Source organism: Geotrypetes seraphini, chromosome 1 (assembly GCF_902459505.1).
Source record: "Geotrypetes seraphini chromosome 1, aGeoSer1.1, whole genome shotgun sequence".
NCBI lineage: Eukaryota > Metazoa > Chordata > Amphibia > Gymnophiona > Dermophiidae > Geotrypetes > Geotrypetes seraphini.
In genome coordinates, this window is record NC_047084.1 from 112,124,448 (window position 1) to 112,146,317 (window position 21,870).

Sequence of the window (21,870 nt, forward strand, 5' to 3'; positions counted from 1 at the left end):
TGAGGCAGCCCTGAGGCTCCTCTACTCATTGAGGAAACACGACCTCAACTCACACAGCAAGAATACGATTCAAATTCTATTCTCTACTATTTAAAACTATAAACGGAGACAGCCCAACCTACCTGAACAACCGCCTCATCCGAACCTCCTCAGCCAGGCAATCCAAGAAGTTAAAAGGAAAAAACTATATGATGGCCTCCTGGCCACCCAATCGACTGATAGCGACCCCAGACTACAAAACATTCAGAAAAAAAATAGACTATACTGTTCAAGAAGTCCCTGAAAAAGATCGAACAGCACAAGTCCTCTTCCATCCCTCCCCTAACTCCCCAACCCCCCAATAACCTACTCTACTCTTTTATTTTCCCGGAAAATGACCTTGAACCGCCAGGTAATGGCGGAATAGAAATCCCTAATGTAGTAATAGTCTCAATCTTTCTCTCTTCCACGATTGATCATTGTTATAGCTCAATAAAAATGAGTCCCCAAATCCCTAAAAAGGTTTGAAGTGACTTACAAAAAGAATATGTTTATTTAGGTACTTCTATACCGCCCTTTGCAAGACATTCAGGTACTCTTCAATATTTTTCCCCATCAGTCTTAGCGAGTTCACAATCTACCTACAGTATCCAAAAACACTGGAGAATAACACTACCAAAAATAGGATTTAAACAGTTTCCTAGCAATACAATGATCAGCCGAATCAAACTTTTTTAACCACTTGCGAACTAATAAATACACTTCTCCCTCGAACTGCGAAGTGTGAAAAATTGCGACTATCTTCTCAGCCGGCTCTGACCCACCCTCGCCTCCCTCCTGCATCGCTGGAACCTTACCTGGTGGTTTAGCGGTGAAGCGGGGCAGGAGCGATCTTCCCCGTGCAGAGCCGTCATCAGAATGGTCTCGAGACGACAACGGGAACTCACGGCAGCCATTCTGTTGACGGCTCTGCACGGGGAAGATCGCTCCTGCCCCGCTTCACCGCTACACCACCAGATAAGGTTCCGGGAAGGCTTGAATGGCTTAAAAATAGGCAAAAAATGAAAATAGTTTTTTTGTAAAAAAAAAAAAAAAAAAAAATTGCGAATAACCGAATCGGCGGATATTGAAACCGTGGATTCGGAGGGAGAAGTGTAAGTAGAAATAGATCTGGGAGAATAAGGTAAAGCGTTTCACACAGCAGCTGCCTGAAAAGTAAGCCAAGAATTTAGAAAACGCTTATAACAGACAACTTTGATTGAAGGAAATCTCAGCTGGAGCAGGTGCATGGGAAAGAAAGACATGCTGCAAATTTAAAAAAACCCAAAACCAAATCCACCCTGCTACGGCCATGACAGATTGTTCTCAGTCTCTATCTGCTGCCAGGAGAGCAAATCTTCATGCTTTTGGACTGGTCTAGAGGGATGGATCTCCCATGAAAGGAAACCACAGCAAACACATTACTTCTCCAGATCACAAATGCGCATAATCTTATATACTAGGGACCTGATATTCAAAGTGATTTCTCGCCTGCTTAAAATTGTGCTCAGTGAAACAGCCGCCAATATGACCTTGGGCAAGTCACTTAATCCCCCCATTGCCCCAGGTACATTAGATAGATTGTGAGCCCGCAGGGACAGACAGGGAAAAAGGCTTGAGTACCTGAATAAATTCATGTAAAACCGTTCTGAGCTTCCCTGGGAAAACGGTATAGAAAATAAAATAAATAAATATAATATTCAGTGGCACTTAACCAGACAGTAAAGTTGAATATCGACACTAACCAACCATCCCCAAAAAACAAGCAGGAGAGGGCAGAGGAGGAGCCAGCAATTACACAGTTGCTGGCAATATTCAATCCCGGTGTCCACATGGCTAACCAGGAATAGAGGAGCATAGAAAGAGCAGTCCTAACTTTGCCCTCTGGGTAACAGCCTGAAACTGATCCCCCTCCTTCCCACAAGGTTCGATCCCCTTATCTCCCACCCTCACATCCTGTAACAAAGGCAAATCCCCCTCCTTTCCACCTCTCGCCCAAAACCCTCACCCTTGAAAAGGACCTTGCCAGCTTTCCCTCCTCCCCCCAGTCCCAGCAGGCCTCTCTGGGCCTACCTGGTAGTGCAGCCATGGTCCAGCAGGAGCAAACCCACTCACTCCTGCCCCTAGTGGTTCCTGCCTGACCACCAGGCCTTTTAAGGCATACTTGGGGGGATCTTTTTACAGGGTGAAGGATTCAGGACGAGGCCCACCTCATCTTAAGCAGAGGGACAGGAGGAAGGCGATTACATGACACATCCTCTATGTGAGTTACTGTCTTACGTGAGTCCTGGCTGAATAATTGGCCAGCACGTGTCCAGTGACAACTGGATAGTCAATGCTGGTGCCCCAGTAGGGCTCAGAATTGAACGTAAATCACTTATTTAGCCAGCGATGGCCAACATTAAAAAAAACGAACACCACACTGACCACTGCCGTCAAAATTCTGACCAGCAGGATTCCGTTTTCTGCTATTCACTGTCTTGTTCTCAGTCATTATTTATAGAGAAATTAATCAGCAAGATGCTTTTGTGTCATATTCAGAAGTGAGTCATTTACCTTAGGATTTGCTGAGGGCAGGTTGAAATTCTTTTCATGAATTTGTGGAACACGTGATCTCTAATCCCGACACTCTTTTCATATGTCTCATTTTCAGCTTTATCTGCAAAACTGGTCATAAACAAAGAAAAAACCATGGCATCAACTGGAATTATATATAAGATTAAACAACTGGAAAAAATAAGCTTTTCATTTTATGACACTAAGGTTCCCCATAACCAGTTTGGAGTTCAGGATATTTCCAGTACAATGAGAAGCTTTAGTACGTCCTCTACTCTATCCATGATACACTGCAAAGATGCTGCAGAAAAGACAACTGGGTGCCACAATGCTAATTTTTGAGTTTTTCACTAAATCGATGTCAGATTGAAGAACCTCCATTGACATGTAAGAGGGACGGGGTTACAAGCAATATTGTGGCCTACTGGTAGAGAGTGTGGGAACAAATCCTCCGTTGCCCACAAAGCCCCATTCGCTTTCCCTTGGGGCAATGCAGGGTTAAGTGACTTGCCCAGAGCCACATCAAGCTGCAGAGGGAATCCAACTGCCAGATCTTGCTTCTACAGGCTGCGTATGATCCGCTCAATTGCTAAATGTTTAGAACCAAAATCACTTAACATATTGATCCATTCGTTAATTATTTCAAAACTTGATGACTGTAATTCTCTATTAATAAATGTCACCCAAAAAGAAAAGAGGCGTCTTCAGATAGTTCAAAATACTGCCATCAAACTAATACACAATCCGCAAAACATTGGATCATGTTCCTCCACTCCTTATTGAATCACTTTGGCTTCCTGTCGCTCATTGCATCACCTTTAAAATTTGACTTTTAGTTTTTAAAACGCTGTCCTCAAACGAACCCCAATTCATTAACAAACTACTTATTCCCCATAGTACATCACGCTTTTTAAGGTCCATTAATCAAAAACTCTTAACAGTTCCATCACTGAAAGTTATCGGAACTCGTCGTCATGATATCTTCTCTGTAATGGCCCCACAATTATGGAACCCCAGTATCTAAGAGAGGAAAGTAGTATAATGGGTACACCTCATGTCAAAATGATTGACAGCTGTCAGAGATAAGGATCGACCAATCAGCGTTCACTTCCAGGTTAAGCCCCGCCCATTGTCCCACCTTAGTCTCCGCCCATGCCCCGCCCCTCCCATAGGAATAAATGGTGGTAGCCCCGTCCATGGCTCCGCCCTCCCCGCCCCACTCATCACCTAAGCCCCGCCCCTCCCATAGGAATGAATGGTGGTAGCCCCGCCCATGACCCCTGCCCCCACCCATGGACCCTCCCCTCAAGTCCCGCCCCAGAAATGCACTTTTTGATGACATCACCGGAAATGGGAGCGTGTTTGACCCCCGGAAATACGCTTTCTGATGTGAACACATTCAGCTTCATAAACCCTTCAACGACCCCTGGTAATAAAAAGTGCGTGTGTGTCTCTCTCTTACCGTGGAAGATCCTGGCTTTTCCAACATGTCTGTTGCTTCGGCTTCAGCAGCGGCTTCATAAAATTCAATATCTGAAGTATTATCCTCTGATAGTTCATAGCCTACATCTTCATTTTCTGTGTCTGAATCATATAGCTTTTGAGCATCTGGAAACTCTTGTATTTCAGAATCTGTTAATTCGTGCGTATGCCGTCACGTCAATCGGTTTTTCAGCCGGTGAGTAACCCTCTTTCTCCGCATTACAGTCTTTAAGAAAGTTACGAGGCCTCTTGGTAGGCCTTTTTTTAGTTACCTGCGTGTTAAAGGGATCCATATTTTCTTTGTCTGATTCGTACAGTTTTTCGGTCTTTGGGTAACCCTCTTTTTCTACATCACGATCTTTAAGAAAGTAACTCAATCTACGAGCCTTCGTGACAGTCATTTTGCTTGACGGCTTGAGAACCTTTATTTCTGTTGCTAACAGCTGTGAGAACTTTTTATTTCTGATGTTAACAGCTGTTAAAGATCTAAGACATACGTCATTATGACAACACCAGGGGGACCGGGACAGGTTTAAACACACCTCCTCCCTCTCCCCCCTTGACTTTATCAAGAAGGATGAACCAATGAGCTGTAAGTCCTGTTAAATCTTTCCACTACAGCTGCTTTAACATCATTATGGGTCACAAAATGGCTAACACCTTTTTGTTTTAATAAATTCTTCAGAGACTTATTTAAAAATTCTTTACCCTTGTCTGTTTGAAGTTTTTCAGGTGTACGCCCTAAATTAAATATTGTTTCAAAGGCTTCGGTGACTTCATGACCGGTTTTTGTTTTTAAAGAAACGACCCATGCATATTTTGACAGGATATCTATTACCATTAAGATGTATTTGTAACTGTTGTTATAACGGGCAAAGGCTGACATGTCGACTAAGTCACTTTGCCACTGTCTGTCAACTTCCGACACAATTGTTTTATTTCTTTTAAAATGGATTCTAGTCGATCTGTGTAAATTGTATGCGTTTTGACCGGTGATCCAATCCACCACATCTTTTCTCCGGACTGTTATATCACTCTTTTTAGCCGCTTGAAGTAGAGGGGTAATGCCTCCATAGTTTCCTGCCGCGTATGGATCATAATAAATTTGCTTCAATAAAGAATCTTTCATAGCTCTGCCTTTTTAACAGAGCCCTGTTAGGTGACAGCTGCTTTTGTTTTGTTTTTTTCAGATTGTTAAGACAACAGTAGGGGGCCGGGACAAGTTCATAGAAAACATAGAAACATAGAAAAAGCGGCAGAAAAGGGCTATTGCCCACCAAGTCTGCCCATTCCAAGTATCCCCCCCTGAGTTTACTCCCTTAAAGATCCCACGTGAGTATCCCATTTTTTCTTAAAATCTGTTACGCTACTGGCCTTTATCACCTGGGGTGGAAGTCTGTTCCAATGGTCCACCACTCTCTCGGTGAAGAAGTACTTCCTGGGATCGCCATGAAACTTCCCTCCCCTGATTTTCAGCGGATGCCCTCTGGTGGTTGAGGGTCCCATGAGCCAGAAGATATCATCTTCTGACTCGATGCGTCCCGTGATGTACTTATACGTTTCAATCATATCTCCCCGTTCTCTTCTTTCCTCAAGTGAGTACAGCCGCAACTTCTTTAGTCTTTCTTCATACGTGAGATCCTTGAGCCCCATGACCATCCTGGTGGCCGTTCGCTGAACCGACTCGATCCTCAGCACGTCCTTTCGGTAGTGTGGGCTCCAAAACTGCACACAGTACTCTAAATGAGGCCTCATCATGGCTCTGTACAACGGCATCATAACCTCAGGCCTCCTGCTGACGAAACCTCTACGGATACACCCCATCATTTGTCTTGCCCTGGAGGAAGCCTTCTCCACTTGATTGGCAACCTTCATATCCTCGCTAATGATCACTCCTAGATCGCGTTCCGCCGTAGTTCTAACCAAGGTCTCACCATTTAGTACATAAGTTCTACGGGGGTTTCTCCTGCCCAAGTGCATTATCTTGCATTTTTTAGCATTGAAGCCTAGCTGCCAAGTTTTTGACCATTTTTCCAGCAGTAGTAGGTCGTGTGTCATATTATCAGGTAATAAGCATCTGCCTACTATGTTACAAAGTTTGGCATCGTCGGCGAACAGTGATACCCTTCCTCTAAGTCCTTTCGTCATATCTCTTATGAATAAATTGAATAGGATCGGACCCAGGACCGATCCCTGCGGCACTCCACTGATCACGTCCGATGCTTTGGATGGGGTACCGTTTACCACCACCCTCTGAAGTCTACCGCTCAGCCAATCCCCAACCCATGTAGTTAGAATGTCTCCTAATCCCATCGATTTCAGCTTGTTCAGTAATCTTCGATGAGGGACGCTATCAAATGCTTTACTGAAGTCCAAGTATACCACGTCCAGTGACTCTCCGGCGTCCAGTTGTCTGGTAACCCAGTCAAAAAAGCTAATCAGATTAGATTGGCAGGATCTACCCCGGGTGAACCCGTGTTGGTGTGGATCACGCAGTTTTTCTTCGTCTAGGATTGTGTCAAGATTCTGTTTGATCAGTGTTTCCATGAGTTTACACACTATAGACGTGAGACTCACTGGTCTGTAGTTTGCTGTCTCTGTCCTGCAGCCCTTTTTGTGTAGTGGGATTACATTGGCGGTTTTCCAGTCCAAGGGGACCCTTCCTGTGCTTAGGGAAAGATTGAAAAGAACAGATAATGGTTCTGCCAGGACTTCCCTTAACTCCCTGAGCATTCTGGGGTGTAGGTTATCTGGTCCCATGGCTTTGTTTACTTTGAGTCTTGAAAGTTCACCGTAGACACTACTGGGCGTAAATTCGAAATCCTGAAACGGGTCTTTCCGGTTATCTCCCGTCTGCAGCTGTGGACCAGCTCCCGGCTCCTCGCGGGTGAACACTGAACAGAAGTATTGGTTTAGTAATTCTGCCTTCACAGAGTCTGATTCTGCAAAGTTACCGTCCGATTGCTTCAGGCGAACTATCCCATCTTTGTTTCTTTTTCTGTCGCTAATATAGCTGAAGAAAGATTTATCCCCTTTCTTAATTTTCCGTGCTAGCTCTTCCTCCATTCGGAGTTTGGCCTCTCTGACTGCTGTTTTGACAGCTTTAGATCTGTCTAGATAGTCCTCTTTTGCCCCCTCTCTGCCTAAATGTTTGTAGTCGATAAAAGCGTCTCTTTTCTGTTTAACTAGGTCTGAAATTTCTTTACTGAACCATTGGGGTCTTTTGTTTCTCCTGCGTTTACTTACAGTCTTTATGTATCGGTCTGTTGCTTCGTGTAGGATGGACTTCAGAGTCAACCACATATCCTCCACATTATCAGTTTTTGCTTGTTTATGTAGCTCCTCATGGACGAAATCTCCCATGCGGTTGAAGTCTGTGCCTCTAAAGTTGAGAACCCTTGTTGCTGTGTTTGTTTTCGGGAATCCTTTCTTGAGGTTGAGCCAAACCATATTATGGTCGCTGGAGGCCAGTGTTTCTCCTACTGAGACTTCCGTGACGCTATCTCCGTTGGTGAGAACCAGGTCTAGTAACGCCTTGTCCCTGGTGGGTTCCAATACCAATTGCTTGAGACGTGCGCCCTTTATGGAGTTTAATATTCTTCTGGTGCTACCCGTAGTCGCGGAGAGTGTGTCCCAATCTGCATCTGGCATGTTGAAGTCTCCTAGCATTACAGAGTCCCCGCGCAGTGTGATATTCTCTATGTCCTCGATTAATTCCATGTCTTTGTCCTCTTGTTGCCTAGGAGGTCTATATATCACACCAATGTATAGGCATCTTTCATTTCCTCTGGCCAGGTTCACCCAGAGGGATTCCCCAGTGTATCTAACATCTGTGATTCTAGTGGTTTTGATGCTTTCCTTAGTGTATAGCGCTACTCCTCCTCCCAATTTACCTACTCGGTCGCAGCGAAGTAGGTTGTACCCTGGTATAACCATATCCCACCCATGCGATTCCGTGAACCAGGTTTCAGATATCGCTATCACGTCAAGATCGGCATTTGTTATTTCAGTCTCTAATTCTAGAATCTTATTGCCCAAGCTGTGCGCATTAACATACATGGCCCTCCATTTCTGTGAAGAGTTTACTTTATGAGTTAGTGTGGCTCCTAAATTATCAGTGATATTGCTCCCTGAATTAATGTGGATGTCATTGGTACTTACCTTAGACTTGGTAGTGTGAGTGCGACTTGCCTCCTCAGGGTGGTTTCTTACTGCTCTGGGATATAAGTATGTACCCTCCCCCAACTTACCTAGTTTAAAGCCCTATGGAGTAGGCGGGCCAATCGATGTCCAAATACGTTTCTACCTCTTCTGGTTAGGTGGAGTCCATCTGGTCCTTGTAGTCCCTGGAGCGTCTCGCCGTGGTTTAGAAATCCAAAGTTCATTTCTCTGCACCATTCTCGGAGCCATTCGTTAGTTCGTTGAATACGCTCTTCTCTAGCTCTGCCTTTGTTTCTTACCGGAAGAATTGATGAAAAGACCACCTGTGCTCCTATCTGCTTCAACTTCTTTCCCAGCGCCCCAACATGTTCAGACATGTTTAAACACACCTCCACCTCTCTCCCCCCCTTGGCTTTATCAGGGGAGGGGGGCTGCAAGGGGCTTATCAGCTGTTACCATGACAATAGGGGAGCTGGCCCATTAACCATTAGCTCAGAATTCCTACTGAAAAGTGTGTTAAAAGCAAATGCTACCTTTTCTCGTTTGTTTCTGCCCCTGCTCTGTTTTAAAAGCAGGAAAGATTTTGTGAATGCCTTTTGTTTTGTGATCTGCTCTATCTGTGAGCTCTTAAACCCTGTCTTTTAACTAAAAACTGTTAAAATAAAGACGCTTCTTTTCTGGCCACATCATTTCCGGGTGGGGGTTTTGACTAAGTCTGTTTCCCTATTTCCGCCTACGTGGTCAGAAAAGCGCATTTCCGTCGCTTCATTTACCCAATTTCCGCCTATGTCATCAGAAAAGCGCATTTCCGGTAGGGGCAGGCACTCCCATTTCCGCTGATGTCATCAGAAAGTGTATTTCCGGGGGTCAAACACGCCCCCATTTCCGGTGATGTCATCAAAAAGTGCATTTCCGGGGCGGGACATGAGGGGGCGGGGCAATGGGAGGGACGGGGCTTGAGGGGAGGGTCCATGGGAGGGGGGCCATGGGCGGGGCTACCACCATTCATTCCTATGGGAGGGGCGGGGCTTAGGTGATGAGTGGGGCGTGGAGGGCGGGGCCATGGGCGGGGCTACCACCATTCATTCCTATGGGAGGGGCGGGGCATGGGCAGAGACTAAGGTGGGACAATGGGTGGGGCTTAACCCGGAAGTGAACGCTGATTGGTCGATCCTTATCTCTGACAGCTGTCAATCATTTTGACATGAGGTGTACCCATTATACTACTGAGGAAAATGACCTAAAACATTTTAAAGGCATTCTGAAGACGCTTTTAATTTATAATCATATTTAATAATTACCTTCTTTTTTTAAAATCTTATTCCCCTTTCCTGTTGTTTTTACCATTCATGTCTCCTTTTATGCTTGATTAATACAATTGTAGTCCTGCCCTTCTTTTCCCTTATGTATCTGTTAGTTTGTATGTCAGTATGTCAAACTTATGTAATCTATTATAAATAAGCTAATGTGTACACCTTTTTTTTTTTTTTGTAAATTGCTTAGCAAATTAAATTAAGCAATTCAATAAGTTAAAAATAAACTTGAAAGTCCGCACTAGCCATTAGGTCACTCTTCCACCTCCAGTTTAGTCATATCATTAGACTGACCATTCAAATGACCCATAAAGGTATCCTAAACCTACCTATTTTTTTTAGGATACCTTGAGGAGGAATGGAATTGAATTCTAGGTAAGTTGATCTAACCATTCTCACCTTTCTGACATCATCTCTTCTAAATTAATGCCTTCCCTCTGTTGATATTCTTTCAGAAGTTTCTGAGCATGATCAGCATCAGTACAATCCGCATATTCTTGCTCCTCAATAACACCGATATAATAAGGTTGGAGTTGAGGAACTGGGCTTGTCATGATTAGCCCTCCTTCGACTGGCGTGTGACTCCGTAAGGCACCAACAGACACATCTATGTCTTCATCCAGGGCCAGTCCCTGAAGCGGAGCTGTACACTCCATGTCAACGCACAACTTGGAGCTGTGACTTCCATTGAAGTTTGGTACACGAGTAGACGTTCTTCCAATTACTTCCTCTTCATGTGTTCCCCAATCATCTGCGTCTTCACACCAGTCCTTAATTGTAAGTTTAGCCTCCTGGTTCAGGGAAATAAAAAGGACAGCATTGTTTTTGCTTCAGATGGTATCAGCCTTCTCAAGATGAACTTCCTATCAATGGACGTCACATTTCATTTACTAAATGGCAATAAAATCGGCCCTTAATATAGAGAGAGCAAAACCCCCCGCTATATATATGGCAAAATAAGGAGAAGTACAAAAATATAACACTAACTAAAGTGTGATCAATCTGCAATAGACTGAAGAAGAGAGACCTCTGGCAGACAACTTGCCCCGTACAACATAATGTCTCCTCCATCAAAAAAATACTGTCTAACCAGCCAATCGAGACGCACGTTTTTAGAAAAAAGCTCCCGAGGCAGACTGCCTACATTGGCGGAGCCTCCAGGAGCTTAGGGAGGCCCACATGCCCTCCTAAGCTCGCCTAAGGCTAGCCATGGTGTGGTTTGCCCTAGAAATTGCCTTAGGTGAACCTAAGCAGCCGTACACATCTCCCTAGTTCAGTGGGAGATGCATACTGTAAATAGACACGGCCACTAAGCTTATCACGGCAAGGGATCTCCATGCTGCGATACGTTTAGTGGCCGTGGCTGCCAGCCCCCCCCCCCCCCACCGAGCAAATGTGACAGTAGGGATGCCCAATCCATTCTGTCAAAAAAAACCCTGCCCCTGAAGAACGCCGGCAGGAGGGTGACCAATCCCTCCTGCTAGAAACCCCCCACCCCTTACTATAGATAACCCGACGCCAGCCCCCCCACGCACACGCACCCCCCACTAACTTTTTAATGTTGGCTGCACTGGCGGGCCTGCCCGCCTCCATCGAAATGAGATGGGCCAGCCCCTTCCCAGTGCATTGTAGGATGCACCAGGGAGGGGCCTAAGGTGTGATTGGCTCAGGCCAACTGGAATCTTAGGGGCTGTGGGGGTCCCCTGAGGTCTTTGGGTCTCAGAAGGGGACCCCTGAAAGGCAAGAGTCCAACCTTTGAACTCTACCAGAGCTCTCTTAAACATAGGGAGCCCCAATCGATTCCTATGGGGAATAGTGAATTGAAAGAGGGATCCTTGCAGCCACCAACCCCAAAGAGTCCCGAAGCTCCCCACAGCTGTTGACTTACTTGGCGACAGGGCCCATCACCTCTGGCAGTACTATGAGGGCTAAGGAAAAGCAAATATCATCTCCCACATCATTAATGGATCAGTAGGCGTTAGCCAAGCTACTCACATACCAGCTCCTACATATCCCACAACTTCCTCCTGCTGAGAAAACAATTAGAACTACCCCAAAGCCTCATATAGGTGTGCCCTAATCACATTAAGCTAGAGTTCAGCACCCTAGAAGGACTGACACCGTCAAGCTTGACCAGAAGATAGTCCGTGATATCTAGACTTAGGCTCAACCTCAAGAGCTGCAGGCTGTGGACTGCACCCTGGGGAGACAGGCCTATTCAAAAGAAATATCCTGCTGTACCAGTCCAACCTACACTATCTGCTGGAGGAACGGAAGTATTAGAATGTTCCTGGCTGCACCAGCTGTTATTCTGATGTCACTGGAATCTAAGTCTCAGCCTCCATCTGCTGATAGGGGGACTAGTTAGGTAAGGAAAAATGCCTTCTTCCTAAATGACTAATGCACAGATCTAAAACATACAACTGCATTTCCATTAAGAATGAATACAGTTTATTAGTTCTCTTGGTTTTATGTACAGTTCTCACTGAAGCATGTGGCGATTGAGCATTTTACCTGCTTGGATGGGCTTTTCGGTTCTTCTTTTCCTTGTACTTCCAAATACTGAGAGCGTAAAACTTTCCAGCTGAAACACAAGTTGATGAAAAGAGATGGAAAATAAAAGTTATTAATCAGATAGACTTGGAAGACCATTGTTTATCTCAGAAAATGAACCATGAGCAATCTGATCTACTTTTTGGGGATTCTGATGGGGAACCTGAGCACGATGGACCTTGTTCCGACTCAACACACAGTTTCTTTATCATAAGAAAATAAGATATTCTTGAGATGCCAATAGGTGTAAGGGTTGAACAGAGCCAGCAGAAGCTTTTAGTGAAATAAAAACCCTGCTATTCAAGAAATCCATCAAGACAAAATAACACCGCAGGAAGCATTTCAATCCCCCCAGATCCCACAACCTTCTATCTAAATTATCTATCTTGTAATGACCCTGAAACAATGTCCAGATCTCCCCCAAAGTAACCCGCTCTACTTTGTAACTGTGCTGGAAATGTCCAGGTAACCTCTTGCGTAATTCGCTTTGGAACCGCAAGGTAATGGCGGAATAAAAATCACTCATGTAATGTAATATGCCAAAGGAAGCGCAGGCATGCGGAGTCAAATTTTCTCTTTAATCATTCCTGAAAAAATTAAAATCAGCCTACCTTTCTGATTTTCCCCAGCACTGCTTCCTACCACACGCAAATACATTAATCACTCGGTGGAAAGGAGAACCTTCCAGTGGGCAATATAGCTGCACTATATGGACTAAGGCCGAGTTACAAATTCCACAAGAAGGATAAATCAGGGTTATAGAAGGAAAAGTGTCCTGAAACAACAAATAAAGAAGGTTTTAATTCCATTTATATCATATAACAAACCCTTCTCTTTTGCAGTATTCACTTTTCACGTTAATTAGCTTACACTTCGGTTGCTAAAACAAATAAAAGTCTTGAAGCCCAAGTATTATAGCACAAATATATCAGTACTGGTATTTTAGCCCATTACATTAATGGGTGCTAGAATATATGTCTGTGTGTCTTTATTTCTGTCTCTCTCTCCCTCCTGCTGTCTGTCTCTCTCCCTGGCCCCCTTTGTCTGTCTGTCTTTCTGTGTCTCTCCCTGCCCCTGTGTCTTTCTTCTTTTCTTTCTATCTATCTGTCTCTCTCCCTGCCTCCTATACAGCACCATTTCTCTCCCACCACTTCCCTGTGCAGCAGCCACAGCAGCATTCCCTCCCCCTCCATTTCCCTCCCCCCACACCACTTCCCTGTGTAGCAGCAGCGTTTCCCCTATCCCCGCTTTCCCTTCCCACAGTCTGGCCAGCTCCCTTAGTCCCTTACCACCCCACCCCCCAGTAGAAGGCCCCGAAGCAGCTTGTGTAGAGTGCTGAAGACGCTGCTGGAATCGGAAGGTTTCAGGACCCGCAGCCCTTGCCAGACCCGAAGCGAGCTCTGGGGTTTTTTAAGTCCATTGGGGGAGGGGAGTAGAGCAGCTTCTCTCCCTTCCAGCTCCGTGCTTCTTGGCTTTAACCTTCAGACAGCAAGAGCCACCGCGGCCGACAGGCTCCATGCCGCCGCGCGCATGCACACTCCTACCTGCGGGTCCCTACAGTGCACAGAAAATGGGAGCACGCAGGTGGGAGTGCACATGCGCGCTTAGGGCTTTATTATATTAGATAGTATAGATTTGGCACATTTTATGATTTAAGGACTCCTTTTACTAAGGTTTTAGCGCGCGCACAAGATTAGCTCTACCGTCTGCTTAAAAGGAGGCGGTAGCGGCTAGTATGTGCTATTCCGCATGTTACGGCCCTAACACACCTTTGTAAAAGGAGCCCTAAGTTTATTTGTATGTTCAGCTGCAACACAAATGTCCCATACTGTGACTCTCTCTTATTGCTAAGAAGAGACGCTAACAGCCAAGCGCAGTGCAGCTGGCACAACTCCCCTTTCAGGTTTTCAGGTACGACGCAGCGTTCAAATTGAGTCATTCAGCACAGTATTATAAGCCTGAAGCCATTCCTTTAGATATATATATGCCGTCTTCGGACAGTGACAGATTGGCATCGAGGGATCGCCTGCGGCCTACTTCCTCTCCCATCCTGCTACTGCCTTACTCTGAACTTTTATTTTGCATGGTTTTTCTTTTTCCTGACATTCTGCTTCCCATTCGATTTATCTTTTGTTGTGATTCTTGGAATTCTGTTATATCTATTTTTCTTTATCTTAATAATTGTTTACTCGGGTACTTTAGCTGGATTGTGAGCCTTCACGGACTATCTGGTACTCCGTCCGATATATTAATAGTAGGGCTGTACGTCAATGAAAAATTGTAATTGTCTCTGGAGTCCCAGCTACACGGGAACAGGAAGTGATGTATGTAAACTTCCTGTTCCCATATAGCTGAGACTCCAGAGGCAGGGAGAGACCCAGGAGCCACCTATCCAACCGGCAATGCTTCTCCTTAATTGCTGGCCCTGCTGGCCATGTAGGAAAGGTTGCATCAAAGGGAGGAAAGGACTGTGGAAAGATTAGGAGCCGTGGCAGTGGCAGCAGCATGGCTGAGGTAAGGGGTTCCTGCATTAATATGCATTAAAATTGTTAACGCATTAATCGTGTTATTAGCTTATTAAATGTGCAGCCCTAATTCACAGTCACTCTATGACTCTTTCTGGAGTGAGCTCATCTTAGCATAATAATGACTGACTAAACCTACATTTCCCTATAGCTAATAGCATTAACCACTCAAGCTGCTTTAATGTGGAATTCCCTTCCCCAGGTAATAGATTAGAAATTCACTATTTACATTTTTTTTAAGAAACTGAAAACTCAAAAATTAACTTGTTAATCTGATTTGTACTAGATTTTCTTCAGTTTTAAACTTATTTTTATTTGTACTTTTTAGGTATAACTAGCTTTTTTACTGTGACCCAGTTATGGTAAATGTAAATATAAGCATATACAGTAAAACCTTGGTTTGCAAGTGTTTTAAGCAAAACATTTGATGAAATTTTAACTTGATAAACGAGCAAAGTCTTGCAATACGAGTACATCCAGTATACATGTGTCACATCATCACAGCTGAGCCGATGGTTCTTATCTCTCTGACGCTCCAAGAGTGTAGTGACTGTTCTAAACGAGCGAGGTCTTGCAATACAAGTCCATAAAGTATTTTGTATTAAAGTTTTTGAGTTGTGCAATGAATCGTCTGCGTTTCCATTATTTGTTATGGTGAAATTTGCTTTGATATACGAGTGTTTTGGATTACAAGCATGGTTTCGGAACGAATTATGCTCGCAAACCAAGGTGTTAAATGTTTCTGGTTATCCTTTACCAGCAATTCCCAAAGGGTATTTCCACATCCTTTACAAGATATAAATTCTCTTTCTTACTGGTAGGTTGCCAATTTTGCTTGTATCCCAAGAGAAAGCGCTGCCATTATGGATAGGCAAATCTTTCAATCCCAGCAACACAGACGGCTTTGACAAAGAAGCAGCAGCTGAATCTGCCATCCCTGAATCTGGATCCCGTTTCACTTGTTGATCTTCAAAAAATGGCCTGTGGCTGGCATATTAGCTGACACTAGGAGACAAAAAAAACAACAACGCCTTCCAGGTTATTAGCAGGCTAGTTAATTGCAAAATAAAAAGAATGATCTTTAACAAAGAAACTGGCAAAGTACCAAAGAAACACGAATTCAAAAACAGCAGAAGTGCAATTGATATCAGTGCAGCTAACAGGTGGATAACTATACTCTTCAAGAAATCCCTTAATAAAGCTTAATCCCATGATAAAGCTTAACCCCCCTCTTACCACCCCCTCCCTAACCCCAGATCCTACTTTTCCCTCTCTTGGAAACCTTCTCTGATCTAACGTTGTAACCCTTCTTCCATAACTCTTTTTGTAATCTGCTTTGAACCGAAAGGTAATGGCGGAATAGAAATCTGTAATGTAATGTAATGACATTATGGGACAAGGTTGAATAGTTAATGATGTAAAAAAACCCCAACATATAAGCAGGGAGAGGGATTATTCAAAGTCAGAGAACGGTGGAGAAAAAGACCTCAGTGTCACATAGGATGAAATAAAACAATAAATCCTGAGGACAATCAAACTTCAAATAATAATTTCAAGAAGACAACACATCCTGGGTCCTAAAAAAATCTCCACTTAGACTGACATTGCTATAATTTACTGATTTTCAAAGCTTTATAAAGGCAGTCAAATCAAAAACACTCAAGATATAAAGTTAAGCAGAAAGAAATCAGCCACACTTATCTTCCAAAGATGTCTCCTCAATTCAGCTTCATATTAGACATGGAGTATCTGAAGAGAATCTAACAAGTACCCTTTGTTTTCCTATATGAAGCCGGGTTGAGGAGACATCTTTGTCATGGGATAGGTGGCAAAGTTCAGCTGTGGAGTAGAAATTGGTTTGTGGATAAAAAACAGAGGGTAGGGTTAAATGGTCATTTTTCTCAATGGAGGAGAGTAAACAGTGGAGTGCCGCAGGGGTCTGTACTGGGATCGGTGCTATTTAACTTAGTTATAAATGATCTGGAAATTGGAACGACGAGTGAGGTGATTACATTTGCAGGAGTTGAATACCACATTTATGCGGATGATATATTTTTTTCCCCCAGTGTGTGTATGGGGAGATGGGTTGGAAAAGTTGTTGAGTAGTTATGAGTGAAATCACTGGTTGGATGGAGAAGCAGGGTTTAAGATTGAATGTAGACCAGACTGAGGTAATGTTTGTGGGGAAACCAGACCACGTTAAATGGCCAAAAACTTTAAAAGTAATGGATGAGGTATTACTAGTGAGGGAGTCCTTGACAGTCCTGGGTCCAGGGCTTACTATGAATTGTCAAGTGGTAAAACCAGTGCACAAATACACTTACTGTACCGGGAGAAACCAATGCTGTCATTATTTGACTTCCGTTCTGTTGTACAAGCAACGGTCTTGTCACGGCTGGACTACTGCAATGTCCTGTACCTGAGAATAACTAAGACCAGGCGTAGGGCATTGCAGGTGGTCCAGAATGCCGCAGCCAGGTTGATAACTGGAACATCAAGACACGAGCATATTACTCTATATCTTCAACAACCGCATTGGTTGCTGAAGGATCCCTAGCTAGCTGACATAGCTGGGTCACGGTGTAGATCAGTGGGTCATAATTAGTACAAAGAACAACCTGTGACTCCATTTTATTGCTCTGAGAAATCACGTATACATACAGGCCTGTTCTATGTATCTGTCTTAAGTGCCAGGCACGGCAAGGAGGCAATGCCTGATAGTTGATCAGGAACGGTTTCTCGTCGAAGACAACGGATTGCACCTCGAGAAGGAACGAATCGGTGGAGATTTCTGGCTCCTGGTTTTGTTGTGCCGGTACCGGACCTGTCTTGGTAAGTGAGAAGTTGATTCCTTCTCTATCCTGTCTCTACCTCTTCTGTCTAGTAACTTCTTAATCCGTTGTGAAGCACAGAGAGGTATATAGGATTCTGGTTTCTGGAAATTGGAACTTTTGTTGGGTGCATATATAGATTGTATAATATGGGTCAGAGCACCACCGACCCCCTTCAGATCATGCTTAAATATTTTACAACTGCCTTTTCTGGCGATTATGGCGACCCTAAGATTTTTTTATTGTTTTCTTCATCCTTATTTTTATTGTTGTCAAAGGCTTAGTATTTGGAATTTAATCAACTTTTTGTCATACTTGTCAAATTAATAAAACAAAAGCTCTGGGGACACCTGACAAGACACAGAGAACGAGAAATTGGTGATGTTGAGAAATTACCCGGGGAGATGGAAATAGCATTTAGGTTGAAAACCTGGGAAAAGTTGGTAAAGCAAGCCAGCATGATTGTTTTGCCGAAAGTTGCAGACAGGATAGTGTAAGTTGCTTAACAGGGTAAAATGCATGTGGATCAAGACAGAATTAAGAATGTGAGTTCGCACTGATGAATGAGAATAAGGACTGTGATTTTAGATATATGTTGCGTGCAGTGGATTTGTTACAGACAGTGAGTAATTTAAAGAAAGTTGAGCCAGATAGTTTACGTGTTCTCGCAGTTGTCAAAGTGTGTCTGCTGGTAATAAAAAAAAAAAAAAAAGCAACCGTTTGTTAGACATGTGGGGTTTGTGTTGGGCACATCCCTGCCTTTGTATCCCAGTGTTGGGGGATTTAAAGTACAAGACTAACAATGATAGAGGTTAAGTATCCATATTTTTCTGAAAATTGAAATATTTGCTAAACATGGGCTTCATAATTCAAGTTCAAGTTTCAAGTTTTATTATTATTTGATGAATCGCCTATACAAACATTCTAAGCGCTGAACAAAAAAAAAAAAAAACAACAAAAAACCAATATTTTAGAGGACAAACAATTTTAAGACACAAGTACAAAGTTAAATAACAAAGTTTTTAAGAGTTTTATAAAAGAGATAAGATCTTTTTCTTTTCTGATGTACAGTAGCAGTGCATTCCACGTTTGTGGCGCTGTAACAGAAAACATGTCATTTCTTCTTGTACCCACAATTTTTAAGGAAGGGACAGTTAATAAGTCTTGTGATGATGATCGTAGAGAACGAGGGGCATAATAAGGAATGATCATTCTAGACATGAATTGAGGCTCATTGAAAGCTAGAACTTTAAAAACCAAGAATAATATCTTAAAAGTAATTTGGTGGCTAATAGGTAGCCAATGGGACTTAATCAATAGCGGTGTAATGTGGTCAACTTTTTTTATTTTTATTTTTTTCCCTTTATGAATGAGTTTTATTGATAACGGATGGATTGAGATTACTTCTTTTGTGCTAACAGTCTCCCTTGCTTTCCCGTATTGTGTCTCTATCCTGGTGTTCTTTATGAATTCTTTCTTCCCATGCATGTTTGTATAAAGTGTTATTATCAATCAGATTCTAAATACAATTGGAAACAGAAATACCTTTCAAATAAACTTGGTAGTTCAAACTCCAAAGGAAGGGTGTCCTTATTATGTACGGACAGTGCAGACTAAAGTAGCTACATCTAGTCTGCAGCAGTGCCCACTCCTCAGAGTGTAGCGGGACCCAGGTGGCAGACAAGGGTTCCAGGTCTGCCTGCAGGGAACATGGCTAAGTGACCTCAAGGGTGGTGTCACGTTAAAATGTCTCTTCTTTGTCTTCGCAGTCATACATACAGAGCTGTTCTGGACCTGTTACAATGAGCCTTTTTCTACCCAGAGAAGTAGGACAATGTTCTGCTTTCAGTAACCTTGAAATGACCTTGCACTTAACATTTAACATGTTTCTTTTTTTTCCTTTGAATTGACATTGCCATACTTCAGAATACCTCTATATTTAACATTGTACACTGTATCTTACTTTACCTAGTAAGTTTTGCTTATTTTTCAAGATTGAAGCACACCCTAGCAGTTGCGTCCCTGTCTGCCTTATGAATGTAATTGGCAGGGCACCAAGCCAGAGTGATAACATTCTTACGTTTTCTCTTTCGGACGTTCCAGTAACCAATTAGATGCCTTTTATGATTATGTGATTATTATGCCATGTGCTATATCACACTTTACTTTGTCACTGTGTGCACCCAATTATGATTCGTGCTATGATGGATGTTTGTTTTTGTATCACTGTGCATTTCTCTGCAGATCTAAGTTCAGCTCTGAATCCTTGCCAGCTGGAAGAAAAGTTCCACGCCTTTTGTGTTTTCTATGTTTGTTTATGCCCTGTAATCTTTGTGTTGTCTATCTGTTTGGTTTGTGGGGTACCCCGGGGAAACTAACTATACCATTGGCCATTTTTGGAGATTTTTCTCTCCCTTTTTGCATTTTTGTTTTTTTCCTATCTAAATTGCCTTTCTAGCTGTTCATGCCCACGCTGTCCTCTGGCGCCAGCGCTCCTTCCTCACCTCCTCTGGATCCCCTATCCAACACCACCAACTCATCCTGGACCTTTTGGATGCTATCCTGCTACCCTCCAAAGTTTCTATCATGCACTGCTGGGCCCACCGTCGCCTCCGTGATTTCATCAGCCGCGGTAATGCCTTGGCTGACCGCTCGGCTCGCCAGGCGGCCTTCCAAGGTCCGCCCACACCCCCTCTTCTGTTATCCCTTTCCTCCCCTCAACCTTTCCTTCATTCCCTTTCCCCAGTACACTGACCCCGAGCGCAAGTGGGCCGCGCAGCAACCTGGCCATTGCACCCTCCCATCCGGATGGATTACTATACCCTCCTCCCACACATCCACCCCCCTCCTGTACGTCCCTCAACTCCTGGCCCTCACTGTTGTCCACCGTGCATACGATTTTTCTCATGCCGGTAACCCAGCCCTCCGCACCCTTCTCCGACAGAATTTCTATATCCCGAATCTCTCTCAACTCATCTCCCATGTCCTGCTCCGCTGTGTCATTTGCCTCCGACACAACCCCTCTTCTGTCAGATCCCCCGTTCCTGGCCACCAGCCTATCGGTTCACACCCCATGCAAGTCCTCTCTACTGATTTTACCCACTTGCCCCCCTCCCATGGGTTCTGTTACCTCCTGGTTTTCATTGATTCCCACACTGGGTGGCCAGAGGCCTACCCAGTGCGCACAGAGAAAAGTAGGGAAATAGTAAAGGCTTTACTCCGTGACATCATCCCTCGCTATGGCCTGCCCCTAGTGATTGGCAGCGATAATGGCCCCGCCTACATATCACAAGTCACACAAGCTGTCTCTCGGGCTCTGCAAATCACCTGGAAATTACATGCGGCCTATCACCCCAGAGCTCTGGCCAAGTTGAACGCATTAACAGAACTATTAAAACCCTCCTCGGAAAAGCGGCAGAGGAAAGCCGCCTGCCATGGCCCAAACTGATCCCTTCTGTTCTATTTTGCATCCGCTGTACCCCAGGTAAACGCAATCGGTTGTCCCCATTTGAGCTCATGTATGGCCGACCCCCGCCGATAGTCAGTCTAGACCCCGAGTCTCTTGAACAGATAGGGAACGCTATCACAGACGCAGAGATAAAGCAGCTAGGAAAGACCATTATGAAATTACAGAACTGGGTCATTTCTAGAGCCCCGCTGCCAATTACAACCCCTGTTCACCTCTACAAACCTGGGGATCAAGTGTGGCTGAAAGTATGGAAGAAAGAACCGCTGAAACCCCTTTGGACAGGGCCTTTCACTGTCTTACTTGCTTCCCCCACAGCTGTCAAATTGTCCCGCCACGAGTCTTGGATTCACTACAGCCGTGTGAAGCCCGCTGCTGAGTATATTTGTGAAAAAGGGCCCACTGACCTTCAACTGAAAATCACGTGGCTGCCCCGCACTCTGGAAGAGTAATCACGCACGTCTGATCCGGAGATCTGACAAGATATTTAATATGAACTCTGTTGTATATTTACTGCTTGTGATTTACGTCTTGCCAACATTGTCCATATCCCCTACCCCTCCCACGCCTGGGTGTGCCCCTTGTGTGGCACTAGTGGACAATGGGGGCAAAATGGAAAATGTTATTAGATTTCAAACTAATTATGAGTGTAAGGATCAATTAGTGACCCCTGTATGTATATAAAACAAGGTTGAATATTCTATATGTAATAATGGAGATTCACAGATCTGTTTCGACCCCAAAGCAACTAATAGGGATACTTGGATAGAGGTCAGGTCAGTCTGGGATCAGGGCCCCCTGATTCAACAAACCCTGGTCACTAATCCCCATGTCCCGGCCTCAGTCCTCTTTGATGCTTGCCATGCCATGGACCAGAACCCCACCTTCCTTGGATGTTGTGGTGCCCTAGCATGGAGGAGGGAATATATGCACAACGATAAATACATGTGCCTGGCGGGACAGAT

General features: G+C 44.1%; 1 protein-coding gene across 1 annotated transcript in view; it reads right to left on the reverse strand.

Moving 5' to 3' along the window:
• PDCD2L (programmed cell death 2 like) overlaps nucleotides 1–21,870 on the reverse strand; it is a 37,281-nt gene that overhangs the window by 10,853 nt on the left and 4,558 nt on the right. The window contains exons 2-6 of the mRNA XM_033935796.1: nucleotides 15,424–15,613; nucleotides 12,695–12,858; nucleotides 12,045–12,114; nucleotides 9,930–10,321; nucleotides 2,575–2,685 (exon numbers count right to left, since the gene is read on the reverse strand). Of these exons, the coding sequence (XP_033791687.1) occupies nucleotides 2,575–2,685; nucleotides 9,930–10,321; nucleotides 12,045–12,114; nucleotides 12,695–12,858; nucleotides 15,424–15,543 (857 nt within the window). The 5' untranslated portion in view covers nucleotides 15,544–15,613. The remainder of the gene's footprint in view (nucleotides 1–2,574; nucleotides 2,686–9,929; nucleotides 10,322–12,044; nucleotides 12,115–12,694; nucleotides 12,859–15,423; nucleotides 15,614–21,870) is intronic.